This window comes from Equus asinus, chromosome 10 (assembly GCF_041296235.1).
Source record: "Equus asinus isolate D_3611 breed Donkey chromosome 10, EquAss-T2T_v2, whole genome shotgun sequence".
NCBI classification, from domain to species: domain Eukaryota; kingdom Metazoa; phylum Chordata; class Mammalia; order Perissodactyla; family Equidae; genus Equus; species Equus asinus.
Window position 1 is genome coordinate 108,777,773 of NC_091799.1, and position 19,435 is coordinate 108,797,207.

At 54.2% G+C, this 19,435-nt stretch overlaps 1 protein-coding gene across 1 annotated transcript in view; it reads right to left on the reverse strand.

The window, feature by feature from the left end:
* The window catches only part of AHRR (aryl hydrocarbon receptor repressor), an 81,558-nt gene extending 71,588 nt beyond the window's left edge, over positions 1-9,970 (reverse strand). The window contains exons 1-2 of the mRNA XM_044779546.2: positions 9,821-9,970; positions 924-996 (exon numbers count right to left, since the gene is read on the reverse strand). Of these exons, the coding sequence (XP_044635481.1) occupies positions 924-985 (62 nt within the window). The 5' untranslated portion in view covers positions 986-996; positions 9,821-9,970. The remainder of the gene's footprint in view (positions 1-923; positions 997-9,820) is intronic.
* Positions 9,971-19,435: the final 9,465 nt, after the last annotated feature.

The window sequence follows — 19,435 nt, forward strand, 5'->3', positions numbered from 1 at the left end:
CCCACGTCGCTGGGAACCTCTCACAGAATCCTGCAGCCACTGGAGGCCTGGAGGGCAGCCTGGGTCACAGAAACACAGACCCACACACAGACACTGCTGCAGGTGTGCACCCACACACACGCACAGCCTCGCACACACCCATACTCACACCCACTCAGAGCTAACACACACTCACATACAGCTGTGTTACACACACAGGCCCAGCCAACAGTGGACACCCTGTGGGCCCTGCTCGAGGAGCCACAGGCAGCCTGTGGGCCTCTGAGATGCCCCTCTCCTCTGACCTCCCAGCAGGGCGGCTCTGAAGTCCAGCCCGTTATTCCAGCCACCACCACACACCTCACACCTCGGCAGCCCCGAGCTCCAGCCAGCGGGCCACGGGCAGGCAGAGGGACCCTGAGCAGTGGTGTTGTGTCCCAGGGCTAGCGGGGGCTGGGGCTGTGGGCTCCCCTCCCCACTCTAACTAAACCTCCAGGCGGGGCTGATGGGCCCGCAGAGTGTCCTTCCACTTGTGGTGATGCTCACAAGGGAGCTCCAGGTGCCTCACCAGGGCCAAGAGGGGATCAGGGCGACTGTCTCAGCCTTCCATGTCGTCACTGGGTCCTAATGTCGCCTTCCTATCAGAGTTGGGAGAGCAGCCCAAAGCAGGCTCTGCCGTCATCCATGACCCGCCGAGGAAAGGCAGAGGTGGCAGGGTCCGCGGCTGAAGGGACACAGGTCACTCCCACTACCCGCCAGGCCACGCCTGCTGCCCACCAGGCTATGCCCACTGCATCCGCACATCCCTCCACACTTCAGGAAGGCTCCACCAAAACCTCTCCCTCGCTCGCTTTGTTCCTAAGTCCACTGTCTTCAAAGAAGATGCAAACACCTTCCCCCTTCATCAGTAATAATCAGCAAAAACAGAAGACATGACACTTTACTGTTTCTGAATGGGCTTCCTTCTTTTCCTTCCAGCGTACATGCACTCCCCTGGCGGAATCATCGTCTTTGGCCCTAGAAAAGAAAAGGAACATCTAGTTGGTCACACTGAAGAGACCCCAGTGCCTGCACAACTCCCCAAACTACCGAAGGCAGCAGTGTCAGCTGAGGTCCACTGTGCCACACGGAGGCGTCCACACGCTGCGCTCCTCCACTGCAGGATGACCTGAGGCACCTGGAGCACGAGGCCTGCCCTCTCTCGGCAGGAAGATGCGGAAGAACCCACGAGGACGTGCACCCCAAGCCGTGATATCTCCCCTTCAAGGGGCAGCATCATGGTCCCCCAGCCTGGCCTGAGGACCCATGTCCCCAAGAGAGAAACAGCCCTGCGCTCCTGCGCCTGTCTCGGAAAGTTTACCGTCCATAAATATCCCAGGCCTGCCATCAGAAAATAGAAGCCATCCTGCAGGGTGTCTGTGAGCAGGACACACAGCCTGAGGCGCGAGGAGCAGCCTACTGCTCTACGGCCCTGAGCAGGCGCTCGGGACTGTGTGCGTCTGCTCTCTGGGGTGTTCATGGCAGGCCGTCTTCCTCTTCCTGTCCCTCCCCTCAATGGCCCCGTACTTCTGGGCCAACAGCCTCCCTCTTTACTATGTGAAATCTCTTACTCAACCCCACGATGCTGGGCTTCCACTTTGGCCACTAACTCACAGCCACACTGAGCCCAGCCGACCACACCTGCTGGCTAGCCGTGCTGGGCACATGCACCTGCGTCCGAGCGGAGGTCCCTGAGGAGCAGTCCAGTATCTATGCCCCGAGGCTGGTCAGCTTGCCCACCACCTCAGGAGGGCATCAAAATCTTGATTGTTCCATGCGGCGAGGACGTCTGAGCCCTCACAGACATCCTGCAGACCAGTGTGCAGGGGACCCTCAATGCCAGGCTCCCACCAGCAGACCTGGAGAGGACGTTAGAAGCTCTCAACCAGCCTCAAGCGTGCACCCCGGGAGAGGCAGGGGACTCAAGCACAATTCCCAGAAAGTGCTGTGAGAACAGCAGAAATGTGTCACAGACCTGCTCTAATACAAGAAAGACACTTGGAACACAAAGACAGAAGGAAGTAAAGTAAGTGAATGGAAAGACACGCCATGTGAACACTAATCAATGGAAGCCAGAGTAGCAACGTGAGCATCAGATCAAGAGGACATCAGAAAAAGGGACATTACCAGGGACTAGAGGGATGTCATACAATGACAAAAGGGCCAATTTCCCAAGGAGACACAGCAACGCTAAATGTGTATGCACCTAACAACAGAGCTTCAAAATATGTGAAGCAAAATCTAATAAAACTGAAATGAGAACTCATTGGAGAGTCCAACCTTCCTCTCTCAGTAATCAATAGAGCAAGTAACAGAAAATCAGACAGGATATGGAATATCCACCAACACAGACTTGAATTAAGTGAAGCTTCCAGAACACTCCGCCCAATCGCAGCAGAGTGCACTCTTTGGACATGGAACAGTCATCGAGATAGACCGTAATCTGGGACTTAAGACATCCATAACAGATTTAAAAGAGTAGAAATCACACAAAGTATGTTCTCTGACAATAATGGAATTAAAGTAGAAAGAAAAATGGAAAATTCCCAAATATTTGGAAAGGAACCCACTTCTAAATAATCATGAGTCAGAGAGAAAGTCTCAAAGACATTTAAAAGTATTTTGACCTGAATGAAAATGAAAACACAACATATCAAACTTTGTGGGGTACAGCTGAGCAGTACTTTGATGGAAACACAGCATTAAATGCTTATATTAGAAAAACATAAAAGGTCTCAAGTATGTAATCTAAGCTTCCACTTTAAGCAACTAGAAGAAGAAGAGAAAATAAATCCAAATAAGCAGAAAGATGGAAATAATGAAGAGAAAAAAATTGATGAAACAAAATAGAAAAATAGAGAAAAATCAAAGGAACTGAACGTTGGTTCTTTGAAAAGATCAACAAAATCGGTAAACCTCTCGCCAGACTCATCAAGAAATAGAGAAGACACAAATTGCCAATACCAGGAATGAAACAAGGGGCATCACTACCGATCCCACAGACATTAGAAGGAAAATAAGAGAAAACTGCTACAATCTTATTGTGTGCCCCCAAATCCATACGCTGAAGCCCTAATGCCCCATCTGACTTCAGTGGAGACGGGTCTTTAAGGAGGTAATTAAAGTCAAGTGAGGTCATAAAGGTGGAGCCCTGATCTGATAAGAAGAGGAGGAGACACCACAGCTCTGTCTTCACCACGTGAAGGTGGCCATTGGCAGACAAGAAGAGAGCTCCCTCCAGAAACCGGAACAGCGGCACCCTGAGCTCACCTCCTCGGCCGCCGGGGCTGCCAGAAGTAAGTTCTGTTGTTTAAGCCGCCTCATCTGTGGCATATCGTTACAGCAGCCCAGGGAGACTGGGACAGACACCATCCCTACAAAGTCGACAATTTAGATGGAATGGACCAATTCCTTCAAAGACACAAACTAGCAAAACTCATTCAAGAAAAAATAGATAAACTGTTTAGTCCTATATCTATCTCAGCAACAGCAACAAAAACCCAGCCCCAGATGGTTTCATTGGTAAATTCTACCAATTTAAGGAAGAAATATACTAATTCTCTGCAAACTCTGGCAGAAAATTGAAAATAAAATTGAAAACTGCTAACTCATTTATAAGTTCAGCATTACCCCGATACCAAAACCAAAGACCTTTCAAAAAGAGAAAACTACAGACCAAGATCCCTCGTGAACATAAACACAAAAATCCTCAATTAGATATTAATGAATGGAACCGAGCAATCTATAAAGGACGGTTCCTCAAAACAAGTGGGGTTTATCGAAGGAATTCAAGGCTGCTTCAACGTCCAAAAATTGATCTTTTGTAATTCACTATATTAATAAGCTAAAGAAAAAATACATATGATCATCTCAATACATGCAAAAAAGCATTTGACAAAATCCAGATCCATTCATAATAACAAAAGAACTCTCCTCAAACCAGAAATAGAAGGCAACTTAACCTGAGAAAGGGCAACTACAAAAAAACCTACAGCAAACATCACACCCACTTGTGAGAGACTCAACTGTCCCCTGAGGTCACACCCCATTAATCATCACCTTTGTGTACCAGTCAGGGCAAGAGGTGAGGAAAGCAATGTCAGAAAGCGAGGAAAGAAGAAACAGCACTCTCTCTGTTCAGAGACACCACGACTGTACATATAGAAAATTTCAAAGACTTTACTAAGACGAACCTCTTATAATTAATAATTGAGTTCACAGGGCACAGGGCAAAAGGACAGTATGCAAAAGTCAACTGTGTTTCCATAGACTAGCAACAAACAATTGGAATACAGAACTTTAAAAACCAGTACCACGTACAACAGCACCAAAATAAAAATGAAATACTTAGGTATTTCAAGAGGTCTAATATGTGTGCACCTGGGGCCCTAAAGAATAGAAGGGTATAGGAGGTGACAGAAAATAATTTAAGATATAACAGCAGAAATTTGTCCAAACGTAATGAAAATTGTAAACCTACAGATTCAAGAAGGCCAATGGAGCCGAGCACAAGAAACATGAAGAAAATCACACCAGGGCACAGCTTCACCAGACCGCTCATAACCAGCAATAAACTAACAACCTCGAAAGCTGCCAGAGGAAAGAGGGCAGGGCACAGGGAGGTAAGGGAGGGCGGGCAACACGGCCGGGGAGCGCGTCCCTGCAGGGCTGGGAGGAAACCCTGACCCAGGACTGCACACCCTGGGAAACCCCTTTCAGGAGCGGAGGGAAGGAAAGGCTTTTCTGACACACCAGAGCTGGAAGAGGCCCTTCCAGCACACCCACCGTGAGAAATGTGAAGGGTGTCTTCAGGCCAAAGGAAAGCGAGACCAGGTGGGGGCATGGGCCACAAAGCACAGGAAACCGTGACTGAGCGGTAAAAAGGCAAGGTCTGCCCCCACCACTTACATGTCTTCAGAAGAGAACTGACCCGAAGAACAATGACACACGCAGCCCTCAAGGGCATGGCAGCCGCAGCTCGAAGGCCAGGAGCGGGGACGGAAGCACCTCTCACCATCCAGGAGGGCCTCAGGGGCTGGGACGCTGTGCCAGGTCCACGAACTGCCTCGAGGCTCCACCCTCACCCTTCCCTGCCCTTCCAGCCTTTCTTCTTCAAGTCAGCACAAGACAGGGGAGGGTGCCAGAGGGGTCGTGCTCAAAGGAGAAAGGGGCTTCTGGTCCCGGGCCTGGACTTCTCTGTTCCTGCTCACCACCATCAGAGGCTGGGGACCCAGTGAGCGTCCCCTCCTTCAGGGCGGGACCTCCTCCATGAGGCCCGAATGCCAGCTCTGGGGGATCCCACTGCCAAGTGTGCTCTTTGGGCCTGGAGTACCCTTCAGAGCCTTCAGAGTACCCCCACTGTGGCACTTAATACTTGGTATTAAAGAAGTTAGAAATATAAAAAGCTGACTTTTTAAAGTCCACATATTTTAGAGAGACACACTAAAACACACATGAAGGAAATACCATTTGAGGGATTCGCTTCTACAGAATCTGGGGAGCAGAGTGGGTCTAAATGATATAGGAGTGACATAGTGGGATTTAAAGGAAAATGGGTCAGCCAATACTGACAGCTGTCCATCTGTGCTAGTTGATGTATAAATTGGGCTCATTATAAAATTCCCTCCACTTGGTAAACAATTAGAAAATTTCCATAATAAAAAGTTTTTTTTTTAAAGCATTAAAAAGAGAGAAAACATGGCATAAGAATAGATATGCTATGGCCAAAGGTGCCAAGGCCACTCAGTGGGGAAAGAACAGTCTCTCCAGCAAATGGTGCTGAGACAACGGGACATCCACATGCCCAAGAACGAAGCTGGACCCCTACCTCACACCATATGAAAAATTAACCAAGGTTAGCTAAAGACCTAAACATAAGTGCTAACACTATAAAACTCCAGAAGAGAACATAAAGCTACATCTTCATGGCCTCAAATTTGGTGATGGATTTTCAGATATGACACTGAAAGCACAAGTAAAAAAAGAAAAAATAGATGAAATGCACTTCATCAAAATTAAAAACTTGTGCTTCAAAGGACACTATCAAGAAAGTGAGAAGACAACCCACAGAATGGGATAAAATATTTGCAAATCATATATCTGATGAGGGTCAAGTATCCAGACTATGCAAAGAACTCAACAACAAAAAGACAAACAACCCAACTAAAAATGGGCAAAGGACTGGAATCGACATTTCTCCAAAGAAAATACATAAATGGTCAACACACACGTGAAAAGATGCTCAACATCATTAGGCAGTAGGGAAATGCAAATCAAATCCACACTGAGATGCCACTTCACACCCACTAGGATGGCTGAAATAAAAAAATGGAAAATAACACATGTTGGTGGCATGTGGAGAAACCAAGACACTTGTGCTTGGCTGGTGGGGGTGTAAAATGGTGCAGCTGCTGTGGAAACAGTTTGGCAGTTCCTCACAAAGCTAAATAGAATTATCATGTGACCCGGCAGTACCAGTCCCAGGTATATGCTCAAAAGAACATACATTCAAACAAAATCCGGCACACAAATGCTCATGGCATCATTATTCACAATAGCCAAGAAGTGTAAGCAACCCAATGCCCATCAACTGGTGAACGGATAAACAAAATGTGGTAAATCCACACCATGGAATATTACTCAGCCATCAAAAGGAATGAAGTTCTGACACACACTACAACTTGGATGAACTTTGAAAACACTGCACTACGTGAAAGAAGACAAACTCAAAAGGTACATTTCAATTCCGTTTCTATGAAACGTCAGAACCAGCAAATCCATAGAGATAGAGGGTGGATGAGTGGTTGCCAGGCGCTAGGAGAGGAAGGAATGGGGAATGACTGCTAATGGGTATGGAGTTTCTGTTTGGAGTGAAGAAAAGGTTTTGGAATTAGATAGAGGTGGTATTTGTATTGTATTGGTATTTGGCAATATACTAAATAAATGCCACTGAATTGTACATGTTTAAATGGTTAATTTTATGTTATGTGAATTTTATCTCAATAAAAAACATAGAACACATATCTATATATAAATAAAAATAAGACTTCTGGAGTGGTGAGAAAGAAGCAACGGCAGGCAGGAAACGGGTGCAGTGAGTCTAGAAACACCTCAGGAGCTCTGCACAGAGGGAGCAGAGAACGGGGGTGGCTGCAGGGACTCGGAGCTGATGGAGACGATGCGAGAGAGAAAAGGAGGGTCTGGAGAATGGGGGGCGGGGGTGTGTGAGCAGGGATGGTGTCCCATGGCTGCAGGCTGGAGCAGCAACGAGTGGTGGGATGCTCTAGAAGGGTCCAGCTTCCCTGGCCTCACCCTGTGCCACAGCCACCACGCCTGCACTTCTCCGGGAGGCCAGTCCTCAGTGGCTGGAGGCCAGAGTGCAAGGCCACCCCATCTGAAGCGCAAGGACTTTCACCTCAACAGGAGAGTCCTGAGCTGCACCCAGCCTGTGGGAGAACAGAGAACAGGCTGGGGATGTTCCCACACCCGGAGAGGGCCAGCACTTAGCAGCCTACTTGGCCACTCCTCAAGGTCAAAGGTGAAGGGGACAGCTGACCTGTACCAGCCCCAGGAGACCCATCCCCAAACCACCATTCCCCAAACCACCATTCCCCAAACCAGCCCCGAGCCTTAGAGCAGAGATGGTGGGGGGAGCGCTGCAGGGACGATGAAGAAGGCGCCAGCGGACCCCTCACTCTCCTTTATCCAAACCCCTTCCCCAGGCAGGCGCTGAGGCAGGCCCCGGGCTCACGCCTGCCCCTCCCAGCCTTGTGCACCACAGGCCAAGTCCTCCCTCCCTGTCTCCAGCTCAGCATTCAGAATAGCCCTAAAAATGCAAGTTATGGCAAAAAGCACCAAGAGCAGACACATCATTTCCAGGTACCCCCTGCTGGGGGGTGTGGAAGGAATCGAAGGAGCCGCCATTGTCCCCCAGCCACCGTCCCCGCTGAACAGCCCCGGTCTGGGGTCCAGCCTGTGCCGAGGTTTCTGCCCTGGGAATCCTAAACACAGGCAGCACGACCACAGTCGGCAGCCGCATTTTACTAAATACTCCTGCATTCTCCCCAAAAAGATGAAGCCTCACTGGGATGGGACCCAACTCCCCACAGAAATGCCCTCTGAGGCAGGATGAGGTGGGAGCTTCCTCCTCTGCCTCAGATGCAGGCCAGGGGGCAGGAGCCCTCCCCACTGGGCTCCTTGCAGCCGCGCAGGCCGGGCCAGGTCCCTCCTGCAGCCACAGGCGCTGCTGGGGTGGGCGCAAGCCGGGGGCCTGGGAGCACGGGGGACACTTGGTGTGAGCTGGGCCCCTCAGGGCTGTTTGCGGGCCTCACGTCCCCGCCAAGCTCTGAGTTGACTGTGAGTTTCTCAGAGGAATCTGTCCATTTTAGCCGATAAAGACAAGCAAAAAAGAAAATAAGACGTCCTCACAGGCAGCGGTGCCCCCAGCCCTCTTTCTACAAGGTCTGAGTCCAAACTCGGCCAGTTATGGCTGGAAGTGCTCCTCCATAAACGGGGCACTGCCAGCCCCCAACTGCCAGAGGGAGGGCCACAGAGACGGCACAGCCCCCACCTCAGGGCTGGCACCACCCGCCGGCCACTCGCCTGCCCACGGGTGGGGACGCCCGCACATCACCGCACAGTCTCCCCCACCGCCACAGGGCTCCCACCCCGGAGCCCACAGAAGCCAGCACGAGGCCCTAATGGCGGACGTCGGCGGGGAGGCCGCCCAGGCTGAGAAGAGGCCGCCTGCCGAGTGTCCTCGGTGGGTTGGGCTGTCCACCAGGCCGGGAGAAGACCAGTTACACAACGGTCAAGTCCTCAGAGCTTGGGGACAGATGGCCCAGGGCACGTACTCATGCACCCCTTCTGTGCCGAGCCCCTCGAGGACCAGAGCCTGTGGCTGGTCACACAGAGGCTGTGGGTGAGTCATGCGGCCATTCCCCATGACGACACTCCGCCAGCCACAGCTGGACGCTTCCAAGGGGGGCAGCTGCCTCCAGCCCCAGCCCCTCAAACCAAGCAGGAAGCAGGAGGAGGGACCCCAAGGGCAGAGCTGCCCAAGGCTGCTGACCTCCGACCCTGGGGGATCACCTGCCCCAGTGGACCCAATGGGGGTCACAGCAGCAACACCAGGGTGGGCAGGTCCCTGAGGATCTGTGCCACTCACAAAGTATCCACAATCTGGGATTTTCGGCCACTCAAAATATGACTTTAGGGAAAAAAATCTTTCTTGGTGCCACTAACTGAAACTGAGTGAATTCCTGGAACCCGGGCCTTTCCGCCTTCCCAAGTGTGAGAACCAAGCCTGGTGCTCCCTGCCCGGAAGGAGGGCCGGAGCTGAGCCACCCCAGCCCTGGGCCCCCACTCTGGGCATCCCCCACCAGCTGCCTTTGGGGGGCGCGGGGCGCCGGTTCCAAGCCCCCGCCAGCATCTGCCCAAAACACTTCTGAGACAACGGGGCCAAGAGCAAAGGGCAATTAGCCCGACTGGTCCAGCGCGGGGGTCCCAGGCAGGAGTTCCGACTCACTGCGTGGGGGGAGTCTCCGCTCCTGGCGGGAAACTGAGTGACCAGCAGCAGTGGGGGTGGACGGCTCCCCTCAAAAGTTGAGTCCCGTTTTTATTTTTTGTGAGAAGCCGGGGGTCGGCCCCCAGGGCCTGGCGACCTGAGGATGGGGTGGGAGGAGAGGGGATGGGAGGAGGAAGTGTGGGGTGGGGGAACGGAGTGGGGAAAAGTGGAGGAGAGGGAGGGGGTATGGGGGGGAAACTCCGCACGAGGGTCTCCTTCCGACCCCAGGGCACTTACCTGGCCGGGGGCGGGAGGCTCAGGCGCGCCCGCGAGGGGAGCCCGCCCGGGCCGGGAGCGGTGGCGGCGCGGCTGCCTGGGCTCGCATCTCGGGGACCAGGCGGCGGCCGCTGCCGCGGAAGGACGGCCCCACCCCGGCACGCGAGCCCGCCCCGCCCCGGAGGCGACGGCGCGCGGGAGGCGGCAGGGGGCGCGCGCGCGCATCCCCGCCCCGGCCTGTGGTCCTCCCGCGTCCCTGTGCGCTCTGGTGGGGTCGCGCCCTGTGCCCCGCGCGTCCGCGTGGTCTCCGAGGGTCTGTCCCCTCCGGGGTGCCCTGCGCTGTTCGAGGCCCCCAGCTCCCGTTGGGAGCCCCAGACCTCCTATTCTTCTCCCCCAGTCCCGCGCCCCCTCCCGCCTGCGCCCGCGGAGGCCGAGCGCGCACCTGCCCGCGGCGCAGAGGTGCGGGGCCCAGGCTTCCTAGCCGCGGGGTTCCGGCGCTCCTGATCCTAACGGGTACCGGGAGCAGCGTGTCGCGCCCCGCCTACTCCAGTGGGGCTGTTACGAAAATCAAGAGGACTAAAGGGTTTTACAGACTATAAAATAGTAATAAAATCCTTTTGACCCTGAACTTCCCAGGAATGGCAGGGCTCTTCGTGCGACGTCTCATGCCGGACGTGTCAGGGCCCCACCAGCGGGAGCGCGCGGTGAGCACCCGGACCCCGCGAGGCGGCCAAGCGCACGGCCCACCCCTCTCCTGCCTGGGCTCCGGCGGGGCCCTTCTGACCCTCGGCTGCCCCCTCCTCCTCCTCTGCTCCACCCGGACCGTCCCGGCCTCCACCCCTCCTCCGTCCCGGCGGACACGTCCTGGCTTGAACCCCTGGTATCTTCACGAGGCTCGGACAGCATGTCCAGCCGGAGCCCCCGGGACTCCCCGTGAAGCTTGCCTCAGATTCTCAGGTCTCCACCCCGTGTCTAAGGGACCCCGGAGACCCCAGCCCGCTCCGGCCGCCGTCTTCAGCTGGTCCCCCATGTCCAGTCCCCGGCCGGCACCTCAACACCCGCCGCCGTCCTCACACGAACCCGCCGGCCGCACGCCCCGCAGCCAGGTCCGCGGGGCTCGGGCGTCAGCTCCCGCCCCAACAGTCGCAGCCAAGGGGGTCACTCTGGCCCCCGACCAAGCTCTGCGCAAAATCCTGTCTCCCCCGAAGTCCCCAACCTCCTTCCCGGCCTCACCGACGCTCCGAGCCAGCGCGCGCCTCAGGACCTGGGAAACGCTCTTCCGCAGATGCTCGCGCGCAGCCCGGTTCCCGCGTCTCAGAGAACGGCCTCCCCGAATGCAAGGCCCGCGCTGTCCGTCTCCTCGCGCTGCTGTTTGAATAGTGCACGTTCCCCCTGAAATTACAGCAGCTACTTCTTTGCTCCCGTGTTCTACAGGTAAACTCACCAGGCCTGTTCGGTCGCCTCCAGCCAAGGAAGCACAGGAGCCTGGGGCAGAGCAGGGCTCAAGTGAGCTGAGTACACGGTTTTTATTACTTTTTGACATGGAACAAGGTGCGGCTATATTTCCGTATTTCTTAAGGAGTTAAAATCAGTAGTTGCATCTTGATCCAATTTTTGTAAAGTGTATTATGCACAGAAAAAGTTTGGGTGAATAACTGAGGTTACAGGTGAACTTTAATTTCTTCTTTTTACTTTTTAACATTTGTGCAAGCATGTAGTACTTTTGTACCTTTTTTTGTTAAAGAAAATAAGTATGTGTGCGATGTTAGGGGGCACCACTTGGAGTGGCAGATGTGAGGTGGGTCTGGCTTTCCAAATCCAGGCCTGTGGGGGGACACCTGGCTGGGTGCCCCGGATTTGGAGCTTTATAGTGAGACCTGGCACTTCCCCTGCATTGGAAGACGGCATCCCCATACCTCAGGGAACCCCCTTCTAGCCTCGCTGTCCAGGCACCAGTCATGTCCACCCACCCAGTCCCACCAGGGGACTCTGGAGCGAGACGCTTCATTGCTGCCACCTCCTGGGGCAGGATGAGGGCAGGTGGGCTGTGCAGCCCCAGGTGCAGGAGAAAACCAGTGTCCCCTCCCCTCAGACTGCCTTCTATGGGCCAGGCCCCCCACCTCGGCTGTCCCCTGTGCTTGTCCCCAAAGCCTGCCATCTCTGCAGAGCCTCGGGAAGTCAGTGGAACTGAACAGAAATAAGACGACCCTTCCCAGGAGGGCACCACCCGTGGAGTCTCAGGCATCAGGCGAGCCCCCTCTGTGGGAGCCTCTGGGCACCCCCAACCGCAGTGTTTCCTTTCTGTCCTGCAGTGCAGGGGGCCCTGACCCAGGAGGCCTTCTCCTCAGAACCTTCTAGTAGACGCCTCCGTTCTGTGCCCTCTAGTCAGGACCCCCGGCTGCAAACAGGCTCCCTGTGGCTGAGTCCTCCCATTCCCACCTGAACTTCCGATCAGCTGGGGACAAATTCCTCTTTCCTGGGTCATTTGTCCTCCCAGGATGGGAGGGTGGCCGGCACCCAGCAGGGATGAGAGCTAGGGAGAGAGAGCCCCTGAGGTGCCACCTGGCCCTCGAACCCACATCTGTGTCCCCAGGTGTGTCCCAAATGTGAACGCCCTGCCAGCTCAGTGATGTGACAGCTATGGGAGCCATGGTGCCTCTACTCAAAGGATGGCTCTGCAGGAAGGGCTCAAGGCCAGTGTCAGCACCACACCCCTCCCAAAGAGCCCCCAAGAACTGGAAGGGAGAGCCCTTCTTGCAGGCTGCTCCTGTCCCCCCTCCTGCCCCACTAGCTGTTCAGCGTCCTCCTCCACACCCTCCCTCCCCCAGACACAGGCTGACTGGGGAGCAGCCAGCGCGATCCTCAGAGGCAGATGGGGGTGTGCTGCCCCCCTGGGGCCAGGCAGTGTCCAGCGCAGGGGCCACGCCACTGGGTCCCGGTGGGGGACAGCCGTGATGCTCCGAGTCAGCGTCTCGTCTGTGTTTCTCCTTGGCAGCCCTTGTCCACGTCTGTTCTCTCTCCCACCTCACTTTTCCTGGAGGCTAGAGAGGGATCAGGAGCATTTTGCAGAGAGCCCGTGGGTGGCTCCCTGCGTTGTCACCGAGCCATCCCTCGAGTCCCCGCCCATCCAGCCTCCACTGCGTCGAGGCTTCTTGCACCTCGTGCAGGGTGTGGACCGTCAGGCAGGTCTTCTGCTCCCCGGACACACTTCCATTGGTCACTGGCATTCTGTCAGCTCAGCTTGGGGCACCTGGCAGCACCTGGCCTGCTGGAGGGAGGTGCAGGCCTGGGGCCCCGGGGGATGCACAAGTGTCCATGAGGGGCCCAGGGTCCCCGCCTACAGATGGAGGGCTCAGCAGCTGGGGCTCCAGGGGCCTCCCCAGACTCTTAGCACCAGGAGAGGCCCCAGGAAGAGGCAGGGGCCACCCAGTAGACAGATGTCTATCCTGGGAGGCCCCGGTGAGGCCAGGGTCCAGGACTGCATGAAAGCCACAAGGTGTCTTGGAAGGGGGCAAAGCAGAACGTGAACCAGGGCCTTCGCTGGCCCAGGGACATTTGAATCAATAAAATGTGATTCAGGGACCGTTCCTGAAAAGACGTTGTGGCCTCAACTGGCAAATGGGTGTAGAGGACGAGGCGGTGAAATAGCCTCAGGGAGTGGTGGCCCCCAGGCCCATGCAGACCCCAACCTCTACCTGCCAGTGCATCTCGGAGGCGAGTGGTGGGAGCCGGCAGCTGGCCGCCTTCGGGGAGGGATAGCGCCCTCCTTCCAGGGACGCGGCTGGCCCTGGGGCTGTGCGCTTCCTTGGGGGTGCCTGTGGGGTCAGCACTCGCAGGGAGCCCACCTAGTGAAGAGGGCTCTGCCATTGCCCCCCATCTGCCCTGGCCTCAGTGTGATCCTGGAACAGCAGCGCCCCCCACGGTTCTCAGATGCTGTTCCCTCTGTCTGGCATGCTCTTCCCCACATATCCTTGCTTGTCCTTGGTTCCTTCAGCTTAAACATCCCCTTCTAGCAAAGGCCACGCTACGCCCCTCACCACCTGACACTTGGGTTTATTGAGGGAGCAGTGCAGGAACTTGCATCCACTTTGAACCATTACAACCCCATAGGTGAAAACTGCCCATTGTGGGGCAGAAAGGAGAGGATGGAGGGAGCAGGGAGGAGGGGCAATTTACTACAGTTATTTCCTGTTTTATTTACCATAATTTATTTCCTTTCTGTACACCCCCAGGCCCAACTGAACAATGACTCATTGCCTTGGTTTTCTTTGAACCTTCTGTTGTCCTCCACACCCTTTGGCAGCTTTGCAGCAGGAGCCTTCCACAGGGCTCCCCCAACGTCCCACAGGGCCAGCTCCCTCCAGGCACTGCCCACTCGCCCGTTTCCTTGGCCTGTCACATTGCTTCCTTGTTTCCTGAATCCCAGGCCTTCCTCTGGGCTTCCTCACTCAGTTTTGCTGGAGCACATCCTCCAGGAGCTTCCCAGTTAAAGGAATGTCAGAGGAAAATTTCTTGAAAACTTTGCCTACTGGTACAGCTGAGGGCTGGCTTGACCAAGGACAGAATTCAAGGTGGAAACAACTTTCTCTCCACACATCTGAGGTCTCGTCCCGCCTCCTGCTCCCTAAGTCTCCCGTGGGCCTGGCTCCTCTCAGGAGGGTTAGCGTCTCCTCCTTGTCCCCCGGCCCCAGGGCCCTCAGTGCAGCCTTGTCCATCCACAGAGCCGGGCACTGGTGCACCCTTCCAAAAGGAATGGGTTCCTCTTTAATGGATGCAGTATCTTTGCCCCTCTCTGAGATCCTGGCTGTAGACTGTAGGGGTTCTAAGATGCTCCTTCCTAGCCTCTTCCACAAACGTCAGGTCGATGGCTGTGCCCCCTCCAGGACTGAGGCGCTGCCCTGGGCGGGCAGCTGAGTGCTAGGCTTGTCGAGTGGTGGGTATCCGCAGGCACATTCTTGGTGGTCTCTCTGATCTCCTGGCTGGGGATGGAGGGCTTGCCCTGCAGGAAGCCCTCAGGCCCTCCCCTCCCCGCTTCGTTGCTACGTGGCCTGAGCTATGAAGGCCTGAGCCTTCTTGGGAAGTGGCGGCTTCTCCCTGGAACTTGTCCTCCCGGGGCTTGGGGGCAGGTGCCTCTTGTGTCACCAGAGGCTGAAAGCTGTGTTTCCCTCTCTGATTCTTTGCATTGTTTCAAGAGGAACTTTGCCTTCTTAAAACCTCCCTGAATTGCTGGCAGCTAGTGAACCTATTTAAAACTAAGTGAGGCTAGCCCGGTTGGCCTAGAGCGTCATATGGTGGGAAGAGTGGACAGGTCGGATCTGCCCTCTGTGCTCCCCACCTCCCTGCATGAACAGGGAAGGGTCAGGGTGCCCTCTGTCCACACCCCAGCCTAACCACTGCTTATCACATGACCTTGGCGAAATCATGGGCCCCTTCTGGGTCTCCATTTGGTTATCTATAAACCAGGGAGGTGTACACCAATGGAACAGAATAGAGAGACCAGAAATAAACCCTCACATATATAGTCAGTGATTTTTGACAAGGGTACCAAGACCATTCAAAGGGGGAAAGGACAGTCTTTCCAACAAATGGTGCTGGAAAATGGACATCCACACGCAAAAAAACGGAGCTGGAACCTTACCCAATAGCATGTGCAAAAATCACCTCAAAATGGATCAAATATCTAAAATAAGAGATAAAACTCTTAGAAGAAAACATAGAAGAAAAGCTTCACAAGCTTGGATTGGGCAATGATTTCTTACATGTGACACCAAAAGCACAGGCAACAAAAGAAAAAACTAGATAAATTAGACTACGTCAAAATTTAAAACTTTTGTGCATCAAAGGATACTATCAATAGAGTGAAAAGGCAACCTGTCACAGAATGGGAGAAAATATTGCAAATCATGTATCTGATAAGGGATTAAAAATGGGCAAGGGACTTGAATAGACATTTCCCCAAAGACATACAAATGGCCAATAAGCACATGAAACGATGCTCAGCATCATTAATCATTAGGGAAATAAAAATCAAAACCAGCATGAGATACCACCTCACATCCATTAGGATGGCTGTTATCAAAAAATAACAAGTGTTGGTGAGAATGTGGAGAAATTGGAACCTTTGTGCACTGCTGGTGGGGATATGAAATGGTGCAGCTGCTGTGGAAAACAGTATGGCAGTTCCTCAAGAAATTACAGAATCACTACATGATCCACCACTTCTGGGTATGTAACCAAAAGAACTGAAAGGAGGAACTTGAAGAGAGAGTTGTACACCAGTGTTCACAGCAGCATTATTCACAATAGCCAAAAGATAGAAACAAACCAAATGTCCACTGATAGATGAGTGGATGAGCAAAACGTGGTCCATCCACACAGTGGAATATTAGCCTTAAAAAAGGAAATTTTAACACATGCCACAAGCTGGCTGGACCTTGAGGACATTATACTTAGTGAAATAAGCCAGTCACAAAAAGGCATCCTGTGTGATTCCACTCACATGAGGTCCCTAAAGGAGTCAAACTCACAGAGACAGAAAATGGAATGGCAGGTGCCAGGGGTTGGGCGAGGTGGATGGGGAGTCATTGTTTAATGAGGACAGAGTTTCAGTTTGGGAAGACAAAAAAGTTCTGGAGATGGATGGTGGTGATGTTTGCACAACAGTGTGAATGTGCTGAATGCCACTATACTGTACACTTAAAATGGGTTAAATTTTATGTTACATATATTTTAACATACATATGCACATGCACACACACAGAACATGTAAGGATCCCCATCTTTACCCATTTATCTACCAGGTATGTAGGAGGGCACACACTGCCCAGCCCCTCCAGTCCCCACCTTCTAGGGCAGCAGGGCAGCCCCTGCACGTGGGGGGCCTCAGTCAGAGGAATGCATGTGACAGGAGGACCCGGCAGGGACTCCACAGCAGCAAGGAGAGAGCAACTCTGCCTGAAGCCCCACCCCCCCCAGGGAGGAGTAACAACCACCATCTCCCTGTGCCCAGCGGTGCCCACTCCCCACTTCTCTGGCCCCAGACCCACCTGCTCTGCTCATTGACCAGGCTCACTTAGACTGGGACAGGTGATTCCCCCAGCTGGCTAAGTTGACTTCAGCAGTGACCAGGGTTGTGTCAACAGGTCAAACTGTCCTGATTATTGCGGGATTATTTTCCTCTTTGGGAAGACCTCAAGGTTTGAAGCTGGGCGAGAACTCTGGGTGTTTTGAACAGGTTCTTCTTTTTCCCATACGTCAAATTAGGAGCTGGGTCATCAACAGACTGCTCAAATGGCAAGAGAGGGAGTGCGTGAGAGCAGGTGACCAGGGGACAAGGGACAGGGGGTGACCGATGGAGGACAAGGGAAGGAGGGACAAGGGATGAGGGATGGGGAGGAGAGACGGGGATGAGGGATGGGAGATGGGGTGGGGGGGAGGGAGGATGAGGGACTGGGGACAAGGCACCAGGCAGTGGGTGCTTTGTCTGCTGCATCCCACAAACCTAACTCTAAGAGGCCCAGGGTACAGCTTTAGCGTGGAACAACGTGATGAGCGAAAAGCTGCCCAAGTGTGTGTTTCCCCAGCGACTTCCTAGGGCACTGTGCTGGTCACAACGTGAAGCCCCACTCTCTCCAGTTTCTCTGCTGCTCCTGTAAATTCCATACTGGCATGTCCTTGGGGTCAGGACTCCTCCAAGGTGCGACCACACTGCCCTCGTGTGGCCAACTGACTGCTCTAGGGGCTGCAGTTGGCTCTCAGCACAGGCCTCCATGTTTTCTGCTAAGACCACAAAACGGCAGCTAGGAAGGGCGCCAGGGCAACCAAGGGAAGGTGTCCATACCTTCTTGCAGACCCTGCCTGGGCAGCTGGGCTGGGCTGGGGAAGGCTTGCTCCTGGCTCTGGTAGCCAGGCCTCCCCAGCAGGATCCCCAAGCTACCCAAGCCCACCTGCCACCTTCCAGAGAGTGTGGCCCAGCCCCCTCCCATCAGAACCCTGAGTGGCTGCCCAATCCCCTGCCCTCATCACTGTCTCCCAAGCCACCCACTCCTCAATGTGCCTCCACTGGTCGAAACCCCTGACTCCACATGAGAGGCTCTATGCCACATACTAGAGTGCCTGTACCACATGCCTGAGGGTATCTGCGCCACACGCCTGAGCGTATCCATAACACAGACCTGAGTATGTGTGTGCCACAACCTGAGAGTATCTGTACCACGGGCCTGAGAGTACCTGCGCCACAGGCCTGAGTGTGTGTATACCACGGGTCTGAGAGTACCTGCGCCACAGGCCTGAGTGTGTCTCTACCACGGGCCTGAGAGTACCTGTGCCACAGGCCTGAGTGTGTGTCTACCACGGGCCTGAGAGTACCTGCGCCACAGGCCTGAGTGTGTGTCTACCATGGGCCTGAGAGTACCTGCGCCACAGGCCTGAGTGTGTGTCTACCACGGGTCTGAGAGTACCTGTGCCACAGGCCTGAGTGTGTGTATACCACAGGCTTGAGAATATCTGTGTCACATGTCCATGTGTCCATCTTCCATAACGCTGTGAAGTGCTGAGAAGCCCACTGTTTTCACCCAACAACCCTACCTGCTAATGAAGGAAGAGCTCAACTCATCCCAAATCTGACCTTTTCTTTGAAAATTTCTGCGTTTCACCTTTTCTTTACTTTCCTGAACCAGGCAATGCAGAGCTAACCACACATTTACACAATTCCTCACTGCGGCTGATAAAGTGTGAAAGAATAGGCCTTCTAGTGTTTGCTGTCAGGCACTGAACAATCCACAGAGACTAAGCACCCCTTCTGTACTTGGGACCAGGTGCCTCACCAAGGCCGTGAGCTGCCATTGCTCTGAGATCAGCTCGAGAGGGCTCCAGCCTCCAGGGGATCCAGGATGAATCCAGGAATCAAGGGGCTGCAGATGCAGGGTAGGTGGGGTGAGGTACATGGACTGGGAAAGCCAGCATGTGGAGGACGGGGGCTCCCTTGTGCAAAGGGGCAAAGAGCACAGTGAAACTGGCTGGGTAACCATGTCTCCTGCCTTCGCTCTGAGCTTGGGATCTTTGCAGGCCTGCGGTCGAGGGAGAAAGACAGCATCTTCCAGAGGCACTTTTAGCAGCCATGGGTGCAGACAAGGGACAGGAAGGCAGCAGAGGTTACTGGGTGGCTTGGGGGTGAGGGTGTGGGGTTTACGAGCTTGAAAACGTTGAGTTCAAGATGTCCGTGATAACCCAGGGGGAAGTCACTTGTGTGCCTGGATGTGTGGGCCTGGGTCTGAGGGCCTCTCAGAGTCTGGAGCCTGGGGCCTGGGTCTGAGGCCTCATGGAGCCTAAAGCTTGGGGCCTGGGGTGTAAAGACCTCTTGGAGCTGGGAATTCGGAGTTTGGGGTTGAGGCTGACCTCACTGGGGTAAAACTTGGGGTCATGTGCTGGTGCTGTATCATGAGCGTGTTGACATCCAGAGAGGCATCCAACATGGAAAGGGGTGGAAATCCTCAGAGACCCCCCATGGGGGCCAGTCTTTGAGCCCCACAGATTCTTTACCCCAACCCGACATACTGTGATCAGTGATGTTCTAATCACAGACACAAGATAAGAAACCTACAGCCCTCAGGCCCCCGTCCCCAACCAGTACAGGCC